The sequence below is a fragment of the Schistocerca nitens genome, chromosome 4 (genome assembly GCF_023898315.1).
Source record: "Schistocerca nitens isolate TAMUIC-IGC-003100 chromosome 4, iqSchNite1.1, whole genome shotgun sequence".
Classification (NCBI taxonomy): domain Eukaryota; kingdom Metazoa; phylum Arthropoda; class Insecta; order Orthoptera; family Acrididae; genus Schistocerca; species Schistocerca nitens.
The window spans coordinates 695,252,081-695,264,415 of NC_064617.1; the positions used below are offsets into that span (position 1 = coordinate 695,252,081).

Sequence of the window (12,335 nt, forward strand, 5' to 3'; positions counted from 1 at the left end):
TCATTTCAATGACACACTTGAGCATGTTATTCACTTGAGATTTTCCCTATGGGGTCACAACTCTTAGTGGCCAGACAGTAGATCTGCTGAGGTGATAACATGTGTCTCCATGTTACTATTAGCACATTTGTTGTTATCACATTTGTAGCATTGTTTACAAGACATTGTCTAAGTGCAGAACACTATTCTTTGACTGTGGGCTAGGTTTAAAACAAAGTCCAAATGATAATTTTAGGGGCTTTTACTTTCAGTATTAATACAGTGTTTCTTAAAAGATAAGACATTGAGAACTATTCCCAGGTATTTGCAGTTAGCACTGGGGTGTTTAAATTCAACTTTTGGATTGCTAATAGCTTTACTTTTATTATAGGGTAGCTTGATAACATAACTGTCAGTTTTCTTTTGGGTATGTGCTGATATAGATGATTAACATGAACTTCATTGTGCCTGTAGCACTTGGTTAGGTGTTGGAGTAGTGTTTCCATTAATTTATTTTCTGATAGTTGGAAGCTTCAGCTGAGAGCAGCTAAAATTAGATTTTTTAGCACAAATGAGAGACCTGAGTTACTTATTGAACAGATGATCATTTGCAGATATGAAAATTTTCAAGTTTTACAGACCAGAGCAGGAGGAGTGAACCGCATTCTGATGGGCTGGTCTTTTGTAACACTGTAGTCTTCTAACTAACTTTCATCCTAAAGAGTGTTTTACAGCAAGAAGGGCCATGTCCGGAAGCTGCTTTTCTATTTTTATTTTTAAGAGAATTGTTTTTCCTTCCTGATGAGGCAACAGTTTGTGCGAAAGCTTGAATTTTGTGTGTATGTTTGTGTTTGTTTGTGTGTCTATCGACCTGCCAGCGCTTTCGTTCGATAAGTCATATATATATATATATATATGTGACTTACCAAACGAAAGCGCTGGCACGTCGATAGACACACAAACAAACACAAACATACACACAAAATTCAAGCTTTCGCAAAAAACTGTTGCCTCATCAGGAAAGAGGGAAGGAGAGAGAAAGACGAAAGGATGTGGGTTTTAAGGGAGAGGGTAAGGAGTCATTCCAATCCCGGGAGCGGAAAGACTTACCTTAGGGGGAAAAAAGGACAGGTATACACTCGCACACACACACACATATCCATCCACACATATACAGACACAAGCAGACATGTTGCGTTGTTTGCAGTTAAAAAAAAGTTATGTAAATTTCAGGAGAGAAACAACGTACGAAGAAAATACAGTCAACCACTCTGTTTTAGGTGAAATGCTTTATACAGGTAATTGCATGCACATACACATATAACTAGGTTTTCAGCTCCACCACCATCACGGGAACATTTACAGTTGTAACATGGATTTCAAACCATGATACGTCTTAGCATACGCAAAACTTTGCCAGAGGTACTTATTTTAGTAGAGCTCATAATCTGGTAAAAGCATTTGTTAGGGTATTACTTAAAGTGGCATGTGTTCACCTTGTCAAATGTCCAGCTGTATATTATCTGTGACTGTGATGAGTTCTTGTACTGTGTAATAGGAGAAGTCAGTAAATTAAAGTCAAAACCCAGTGCTGGCACTCGGCATTTCCCTCTCAAATATCAAAAGAGGGTGTTCAAGCTAAACATCGCCACCCAAGTAAAAGGCCCACCATTGACAGCATCTTATGCTCTCACTCCTCTAGGCACTGTAGAACTCTTGAAATTTACTTTTGGAGACAGTCAGACAGTGTTGTTAAGGAGAACTACTTGCAACCATATGTTCATCTCTGCTGATAAATTCTTCCACCACCAGCAGTCAGACGAGCTAGCGGAGGGACATTTTATTATCCATTTATGTGCTTAGCGATTGGTTTGGATTAATCTAAAAACGATAGCCTTTTTTAAGTTTTTGGGATGATGTCTTAGAGGGATTTGCGAGTATTCTTTGGAAGAGACTAAGTTAAATATTAGCAGATGATAGGGGGATGGGGGGACAGAGAGGTAAGAGGAGGAAATTAAAATTGGACTGTTGTCTGTTGTCAGATTTTAACTATTTTATTGATCTTTGGAAAAAGAAACCAGGGCTGGATATGATCAGATTGCGATCTAGTCTTCTGTGAAAAATTTTTGTGTGTTTTCTAAAAATTTGCAATGAATCTAAGTTCATAGTTTGTAGAGATAGTAACCAGTCCATGTTGATTTTGTAGGCCTTTTATTTGTTGTCCTAATAACCTGCAACGACAGTGCTTATTTCTAATTTCAGGATAGTAATGGAGAGCCTTGAAGAGATGGGAAAGAAAGCATACCAGAAACAAGTTTTTGAATTGTATCGTGAAGCCATAGATATCTATTCTGTGGCTATAAAGAAACATGGGGAAGATAAACGGTTTTTAAATAACAGATGCATGTGCTACATCAAACTTAAGGACTATACGAAGTGAGTAAGAATTCTTTTAAAATATTGTTGGTAAGTTCCATGCTTTTTCCTTTTGAAATACTGTTCATATTCCGTGGGAAAAAGGCAAAAAAGAAATATGTGGGAATGTGATGGGCCAAGAAATTCACAATTTACATTGTTGCTGTATTTGGAAATACTTTCTGTGGTGACACAGCACTATGCTTCAATTTCAGTGCAATGAAGGATGCTGATAAATTAGTTAAATATCATCCCAAATACAAAAAATCATTTTATCGTCAAGGTGAAATCATGAAATTGTTGAAGGTGAGTTGCATAATACTAACTTCAGAATGTAGAATATTTTGTAACTATGGCAAGGGTGGCATAATGAATCTTATAATATAGTATCTAAGTTAACAGCAGTATATACAATAATTTTGATGATATTTTAATCAAGTAATGTAACTTTCTTTTACACAAACTGAATGCTGGTGGTACCTACAACATAAGATGCATGCTTGTGTAGGATATATTTGTGAATATTTTTCAGTTTATAAAGAAATTAGCTTCTCTAACTTATCTCTATATTTTTAATATGTGGGGGGGGGGGGGGGGAAGAAAAAAAAAAAAACACAGCCCATGGGCATAAAGCTTGATAAGAAATGAGCGGATCAGGATTTCCAGTGAAACTTCTTGTTATTTCAATTTTAATTGGACACAACTGCTAAACCTAAGAAATTACGAAGAATGCAAAATGATAGTTCATAAACTATGGGAGACTGAAAAGATATTTCTCTACTGTTTCATTAATCTATTGTTCTGTAGTGGCATATGATGAAAAATGCTTACTGTTTCTGTAATGCATTAAGCCAGAGCCCCCATCCCGGTGGTTTCAAACAGCGAGTACTTCAGGGAATTCTGACATTGGTGGTGGATTGAGAGTTTGCTGGACAGGATCCCCCCTGAACATTTAACACCTGAAGTGTCTTACACTGTAAAGGCCCCACACATCAGGAGCACTCAGGAATGCTCTCTGCCATGGCTCAGAGCCTGTGTGGAGGGTGCAGTCAGTAAGGAAAGGTGTACTTACTGCCCCCACCCCCCACCCCGCCCTATCCTGTGAAGCTGAAACTGTCATGTTGTGGTCTTCAGTCCTGAGACTGATTTGATGCAGCTCTCCATGCTAATCTACCCTGTACAAGCTCCTTCATCTCCCAGTACCTACTGCAACCTACATCCTTCTGAATCTGCTTAGTGTATTCATCTCTTGGTCTCCCTCTACGAATTTTATCCTCCACACTGCCCTCCAATGCTAAATTTGTGATCCGTTGATGCCTCAGGACATGTCCTACCAACCGATCCCTTCTTCTAGTCAAGTTGTGCCACAAACTTCTCTTCTCCCCAATCCTATTCACTGTCATAGCAACCATTTTTCCTGTTAGTGTTCTGAAATTAATAACAATAGATATGATTAGTCATGGAAATCCGATTTCTCTGTTTTGGGAGGAGTAATTTTTGTTTATCCATATGGATTGACATCCACAGTGTCTTGTACGTCACAAAATATCCAATCAATATAATAGAGGGAAACATTCCACGTGGGAAAAATATATCTAAAAACAAAGATCATGTGACTTACCGAACGAAAGCGCTGGCAGGTCGATAGACACACAAACAAACACAAACACACACACAAAATTCAAGCTTTTGCAACAAACTGTTGCCTCAACAGGAAAGAGGGGAAGGAGAGGGAAAGACGAAAGGATGTGGGTTTTAAGGGAGAGGGTAAGGAGTCATTCCAATCCCGGGAGCGGAAAGACTTACCTTAGGGGGAAAAAAGGACAGGTATACACTCGCACACATACACATATCCATCCACACATATACAGACACAAGCAGACATATTTAAAGACAAAGAGTTTGGGCAGAAATATGTCTGCTTGTGTCTGTATATGTGTGGATGGATATGTGTATGTGTGCGAGTGTATACCTGTCCTTTTTTCTCCCTAAGGTAAGTCTTTCCGCTCCCGGGATTGGAATGACTCCTTACCCTCTCCCTTAAAACCCACATCCTTTTGTCTTTCCCTCTCCTTCCCCTCTTTCCTGATGAGGCAACAGTTTGTTGCGAAAGCTTGAATTTTGTGTGTGTGTGTGTTTGTGTTTGTTTGTTTGTCTATCGACCTGCCAGCGCTTTCGTTCGGTAAGTCACATGATCTTTGTTTTTAAAAATATCCAATCAGTTCTACTAAGCAGTATAACTTCCAGTTTTATTAATAATGTTTTATTGTACACTCTTCATGCAGCACATTAAAAGTAGATAGAAATAAAGCATACAGAGAGTTGTTAAGCTGGGATTAAAAACAATGTACTAAGTTGTGTAAGTTTAAAAAGTTTTAGAAATATTCAGCAATAGCTCATGAAATATAACATGTCTTTACTGTGAAGGTGAGTGACAGTGCAAAGAAGGAAGCACTTTGAGCAAACTGTTAAGTTACTCACATTATGGTGTATATGCCAAGCTATTTTCATGTGAACCTCTCATAAAATCGTGTATGTTTACACTTGCACAAAATTTATTTCCAAGGCGGAATTGTGTAGTCAAGAGAATAAGTTTGTCTTTGAAACAAAATGAATTGTTGAATCCTGGGTATGGCGGGATATTTAGAGAGACAGTTCAGGAAAATGGGTCAGAACTTTGTTACTTTTTCACGCGCACTTGATGAAAATACACACACGTGAGACTGTGCTCAGCATTCAATATTTGTGTGTGGTTTTGATGTGAAGCTGCTTGTAACTAATACACATTCACAGCTCTGGTCAGGCATACTGGCAGATGCCTGCAGTGGTGCTGATGCCGCACTTGGGCCTAGCCTTGTGTAGCACTCTCACTCTTAACATGAAAGAAATAGCAATGCTGAGCAACTGTAGTTGCCTAGATCAAGTGCCAGTGAGCGTCAGTGTCAAGACGATGTGTTGATTTGTGCCATTCTTGTTTTCTATTCCTTATTTGACAGTTTGACTCGAAGTGAAGAGTCTACTTTATGTTATTATTAGTGCAATTTATTTCCTGAGTGGAAGTGTTTGTGTTAAGTTAAAAATGAAAAAGCCTGTAGGTCGGGTTTACAAACAAATTGGACACGACAGACTTTGACAACAGAGAAAATGCAGTTGAGAAAGGCAACTGTGTTTTGGTGGTGAAGCAAAACCATAAACAGTGATGGCGAAGTGTCAGTATCCACATGCACACTCATTAGGAAATATTTGCAGAATGTAGACATAATCAGTAGTGGCATATCAAGAAATACAGTGATATCTTACCAATAAAAGCAACCACTGTAAGAAAAAAAAATTGTGGGTAACATACAGGCTATTTGTGCTGCAGCTTGTGGCGTTGGATTAAGAACTGTCCAGAGCATGTGCCATGAGGAGAAAATCCCCAACATTTGCTTCTCTTCGGAAAAATATTTTACAACACAACTTTTTAACCAAACTAAACTAGTTTGAGAAAGACATTGTCAGGCGTACAGTCTATGAATTTTACGATACTAGCAAGTGCACATCAGAAAAACTGAAAAAAAGTTAATTGAACAAATAAATTTTACTGGATCTGTTAAATCTGTGAGACACATGTTAAATGATGCAGGATTTAAATATAAGTGTCCAAATGATGGTAGGTTAAAGTTTAGTTGAACACAGCAACATAGTGTCTTCCAGAATCAAGCTTTTGTGGATGATGAATTCGCTGCATACTTAAAGGTGTCATGCAACCTATATTCTGTTCGGATGAAACTTTGGTTACTCACACCCACTCACTAAAGCATATGTGGCAGTTTTTGAGCCAAACAGGGGGCATGTAAGGTACCTGTTTGGAAATGTGCCAGGCTGATTATTATGCAAAGGGGGTCAGTGAAGACTTGTTTCCTTAATGAAGAAAATTAGTTTTCAGATAAAGAAAAACTAAAACTCAGGTGCTTGTCATTCTAAAACTAACACAGGAACACAGATAAGTGTATAAATCAATTGGAGGCCAATTTTTTTGAATTTAGTGGATGAAGGTTCCATCACCACCATCAACAACACTTAATGTCATTTGGTAATCATGAACCGAGCTCCAACAGCAGGAGCTGAAATGTTGGATTACTTATTTATCGGTTATGAGTACTGGTAAATGAAAAGGGTCACCAAGTAGTACACTTAACATGACTGATCTCATATGGGCCCAAATCAAGAGAAGTAACCACGAGAAACAAGTTTCAAACCGAAGATGTTGGGTGCTTAGTTCATGAGGCCTTGGAAAATTCAGAAATGAACAGTGTCAGAAATGTGTTCAGCATGCAGAAAATCTACAGAAAGAACTTATGAGAGACACTATAATGAAGCTTATAATCATCAACTGCAATGATGACTCAACAACCATAGGTGATGAGAACAGCAAGGAAGAAGAATAAGAAGAATGCCATTGAGGAGAACTTGAGCGAAGACAATTGAGGTGGGACACCTGTTAGATTTTACACTTTTCTCTCAATTTACTGTGCAGTTACAATGTTAATATTTTGTGAGTAATAACGTAATAAATTATTGTATTGTAAACAAATTAAATCATTAGTGTATTGTATCCCTTCACAACTAAAACCCATTTATATGACACTGAATTCCTAAGTGAACTGGTGTGCTCAGTGCCTGTACAATAATTTGGAAAACAGGGTGGGTGTTTACAATAACCAGTTTGTTAGTATTTTTTTCCCACAACTTCAGATTTCAGTTGTCTTATAGCTGGTATTAGTGCATTTAGAATATGTCATATAGACCGATTATGCATTATTATTAGTGTGGTAATCTGCTTGACGGCCTTGGGAGAGCCAGTCCTCACAAAACTCTACCAACTGGTGAGCAAGATGTATGAGACAGGCGAAATACCCTCAGACTTCAAGAAGAATATAATAATTCCAATCCCAAAGAAAGCAGGTGTTGACAGGTGTGAAAATCACCGAACTATCAGTTTAATAAGTCACAGCTGCAAAATACTAACGTGAATTCTTTACAGGCGAATGGAAAAACTGGTAGAAGCCGACCTCGGGGAAGATCAGTTTGGATTCCGCAGAAATGTTGGAACACGTGAGGCAATACTGACCCTACGACTTATCTTAGAAAATAGATTAAGGAAAGGCAAACCTACATTTCTAGCATTTGTAGACTTAGAGAAAGCTTTTGACAATGTTGACTGGAATACTCTCTTTCAAATTCTGAAGATGGCAGGGGTAAAATACGGGGAGCGAAAGGCTATTTACAATTTGTACAGAAAGCAGATGGCAGTTATAATAGTCGAGGGACATGAAAGGCAAGCAGTGGTTGGGAAGGGAGTGAGACAGGGTTGTAGTCTATAACCGATGTTATTCAGTCTGTATATTGAGCAAGCAGTAAAGGAAACAAAAGAAAAATTCGGAGTATGTATTAAAATCCATGGAGAAGAAATAAAAACTTTGAGGTTCGCCGATGACATTGTAATTCTGTCAGAGACAGCAAAGGACTTGGAAGAGCAGTTGAACGGAATGGACAGTGTCTTGAAAGGAGGATATAAGATGAACTTCAACAAAAGCAAAACGAGGATAATGGAATGTAGTCAAATTAAGTCAGGTGCTGCTGAGGGAATTAGATTAGGAAATGAGACACTTAAATTAGTAAAGGAGTTTTGCCATTTGGGGAGCAAAATAACTGATAATGGTCGAAGAGAGGATATAAAATGTAGACTGGCAATGGCAAGGAAAGCATTTCTGAAGAAGAGAAATTTGTTAACATCGAGTATAGATTTAAGTGTCAGGAAGTCGTTTCTGGAAGTATTTGTATGGAGTGTAGCCATGTATGGAAGTGAAACATGGACGATAAATAGTTTGGACAAGAAGAGAATAGAAGCTTTCGAAATGTGGTGCTACAGAAGAAACGAGGATAATGGAATGTAGTCAAATTAAGTCAGGTGCTGCTGAGGGAATTAGATTAGGAAATGAGACACTTAAATTAGTAAAGGAGTTTTGCCATTTGGGGAGCAAAATAACTGATGATGGTCGAAGAGAGGATATAAAATGTAGACTGGCAATGGCAAGGAAAGCATTTCTGAAGAAGAGAAATTTGTTAACATCGAGTATAGATTTAAGTGTCAGGAAGTCGTTTCTGGAAGTATTTGTATGGAGTGTAGCCATGTATGGAAGTGAAACATGGACGATAAATAGTTTGGACAAGAAGAGAATAGAAGCTTTCGAAGTGTGGTGCTACAGAAGAATGCTGAAGATTAGATGGGTAGATCACACAACTAATGAGGATTGGGGAGAAGAGGAGTTTGTGGCACAACTTGACAAGAAGAAGGGACCGGTTGGTAGGACATGTTCTGAGGCATCAAGGGATCACAAATTTAGCATTGGAGGGCAGTGTGGAGGGTAAAAATCGTAGAGGGAGACCAAGAGATGAATACACTAAGCAGATTCAGTAGGATGTAGGTTGTAGTAAGTACTGGGAGATGAAGAAGCTTGCACAGGATAGAGTAGCATGGAGAGCTGCATCAAACCAGTCTCAGGACTGAAGACAACAACAACAACAACAACAACAACAACAATCTGCGTGAAATTGCAGTAGTTATATTTTTTATCCTGATAAAGAGTTTTTACCCATGATTTGTGTTGATATCTACTTCATATAAACATATAATACCTGATGTTGTCTATAATAATTCTACACACTGTAGACTGGGAATAAGGAACTGAATGAGAAGGCTTTAAATTAAAAAAAAATTAAAGTATTATATACTTACATTGCTCTGAAAATGATGTGACTGACAAATCCTAAATCAATATTTTGCTGCAAAAATGTAATTATATAATTACATTGATTTTTACATTTGAAGAAACCATTACAGTGAGTAACAGAGGTGCATGTGACTATCAAGTACATGTGAATCACAATCTGGCAACAGCTTGCCAACAGCCACCTGTTAGTACACCTGGCCAGAGCTATATACTACTCAGTTACATTCTGCACTACTTGATATTTTTGAAACTGTTTGTAAATCGGTGGATAACAGGGAACACTTCATGCTGTAGCTCCAGATGGTGCACTGAGAATAAAAAAAAGAAAAACTCAGAAGTGAGTTTTGAAAGACGGTTCGAGCCATTATTGCTTCATTCATCGACAGTCATTGTGTGCTGAAACAGAGGAACTTAGCTATTGTTCTACTTTACGATAATGGACATAGACACAACAAAAATTCTACAGATTTGTCAGTCTCCTTTGTAATGTACAAGATGTTCACTAAACTTATCACCAACTATATAGGAAAAAATGCATTTTATCATGGAAAGAAACAAATATGCTTTAGAAGTGAATGTGGCATATAGAACAGAACAGTGAGCACGAATTACCACTTTACCCGGGATTCCTAGATTTTGAGAAAGCTTTTGACTCAATTTCTACAAAATCTATGTTGACAGTCTTTGACAGACAAGGCACTGACCCAGTCTGTCTTTGTGTACTGGCTAACATGTAAATTAATGCTATAGCTTCCATCAGACTTCATCAGAACAGAGCAGTTCATAATTGAAAGTGATGTGAGACAAGGAGATTTTATATCACCAATACTCTTCTCAGTAGCCCTGAAGGAAGTCTCCAGGTTCATGTACTGGAATAAAAGACACACAGTACTTATTAAGAAGTGCATATGTATTTAATTTTATCAAAAGGAAAATTCACTTGAGAAAGCTGTGAAATTACACACACACACACACACACACACACACACACACACACAGACAGAGAGAGAGAGAGAGAGAGAGAGAGAGGTTGGCCAGTGCTTCTTTCCTCGAGGAGGTAAACTTCTGGTACTGCCGATAGACAGATTTAAAAGTGAAGACTCTAATCCCAGTTTTCTAAACTATTAATTCCTCCCAAACTATTAATTCCTCCCAAACTATTAATTCCTCCCAAACTATTAGTTCCTTCCTCAGGGAGGAAAGAGAGAGATGTTGGGGAAGGTTAAAAAGAAGTAGTAAATCACCCAGACTCCAGGATGAGTGGGCCTACACATTGTAAGCAGGAAAAGAAACAAAGTTCCAACAGCGGGCATTAGTTTTTTGTGTTTAAAATGTGTCAGTACTGGAATTTTGCTTCCTGGAGTAAATATTGGCCAGACATTTTGCCTCTTTGTAATTTTATATCTAATTTTGTACTTTCCCATTCGTTCTTGAATAGGCTTACATACTGTACAAATAAAATGTTACTCAACTACATTTTAAACATTGCTTCTTTCTTCCTTCACAGCGGTACCCGTTAGCAGAGACAGCATTTCTTGAGGTTTTAAAACTAGACCCTTCTTGTGAAGAGGCTCGTCAACAGTTACTGGAAACACAAATTTTAGAGATATGTTCAAACCATCCATTTACGGAGCTTCAGGCTGCTGATGCACTTAATGCAACAGGGACAGTTGAGGTACTGTAGTACGTAGGAAAGCAATCTCTAATTCATTATAATACATGAGTACATAACTTTAGGCTATAGTGTCTGTGTAATATTTCATGTCTTAAATTAAGGCAATTTTAAATGAAGATAATGATGTAATTTGATTCTACTTGTAGAGTAAAACATTCGTACAGTATTTGGCGTTGCAAGAATTAATTTGAGGGCAGTATAGTACTTCTTTAAGAAAAGTGAAAATTTTTGTGTACCACTACATTGATACAAAAGCAATGAGTGCTCATTTTAGAAAGGAACAATTTGACTTGGCATATAACAAGTTTCACCAAGATTGATCAACTCATTGGCAGTAGATGAACAGTGTACTACAGACTTGAAATTGGTCTCTGTCATAAAAATGTAGTGTAAGAGGTTTGAATCAAAAGTTATTAAACTCATGTTGCTAATTTGTGTACCTTCCAAATATGTTAAATTAATGATGTTTTTCTACAAAGCAGAATCTATTTCAGACCACACACATCTGTGTTAATTCCTTTGACGGCCTAAAACATTTCTTTTAGTCATTTTTCTGTAAGCTTACTTATGAATTCCACCATTTTCCAGCTCCAGAGGATGCAAAAACATATATGTAGTAAACTGCTTGTCCACTGCCTCAGAGTTCACTGAATTTGGTGAAACTTCCCCACAGTTAAAGAGGGGGGGGGGGGGGGGGGAGAGACTGAACATCTGTTTTAATATTGATTACTGGTTTTTCTCTATTGAATGATTATGTTCATATTGAAAAATAGTTTGCAAAGTGCAGTTTGAAAGAACACCGACCGAAGCCACAGAAGACATATTGTCTTCGATTATGAAACTTGAACACCATTTAAAACACTTGTACACCAATAAACCATGACAAATAGCTATTCAGTATTTTGAGCAGTCTCATTTGTTTAAGTTGAAGTAGTGTATTCTGTTGCCTGCAAAATGAACTTCTGTAGAAATGGCGATAAACCAAAGTGTCTGCTACAAACTGTTGAGATTTTAGTCAGGAGAGAATAGCAAGAATCATATAAGATTGAATGCTTTCACAACTGTTGTCAGTTACCATTAAATTTTGACCACCTATCAGTTCATTGCTTCTATCATTGTATTCTCCCAATGTTTCAAATCAGTGGTGAAGTAATTTTCCAGAATTGAGTAAGGCACATGGTAATTAGAACACATACACAAAAACAGAAAAATGGTGAAAAATATTATTATGCAACAAGTAGTTGCTTCTTATGCAACAGGAGGAGAGATACAAGAAAGGGAAAGGTTTTGTAAACAGATAAAGTTGTAGCAATGAGAATTAAAAAAAAGGAATTATTTTTTAAAAGCTATATATTTCCAAATTGTTTACAAAATAACCTTGTCTGCTTCAAAATACTCTCAATTACAACTAATGGATTTGTCTCACCTGTGCTTCCACTGTTCGAAACATTTTTTTTTGTAATCATCTTTAGAAATGGCTGACAGCTCCT

General features: G+C 37.5%; 1 protein-coding gene across 5 annotated transcripts in view; it reads left to right on the forward strand.

Annotated features, from left to right (window-relative positions):
* LOC126251987 (uncharacterized) overlaps window positions 1–12,335 on the forward strand; it is a 78,907-nt gene that overhangs the window by 15,739 nt on the left and 50,833 nt on the right. For all 5 annotated transcript variants that reach the window (XM_049952763.1, XM_049952765.1, XM_049952766.1 and 2 more), the window contains exons 2-4: window positions 2,242–2,415; window positions 2,610–2,700; window positions 10,678–10,845. In XM_049952763.1, coding sequence (XP_049808720.1) covers window positions 2,242–2,415; window positions 2,610–2,700; window positions 10,678–10,845 — 433 coding nt within the window. The remainder of the gene's footprint in view (window positions 1–2,241; window positions 2,416–2,609; window positions 2,701–10,677; window positions 10,846–12,335) is intronic.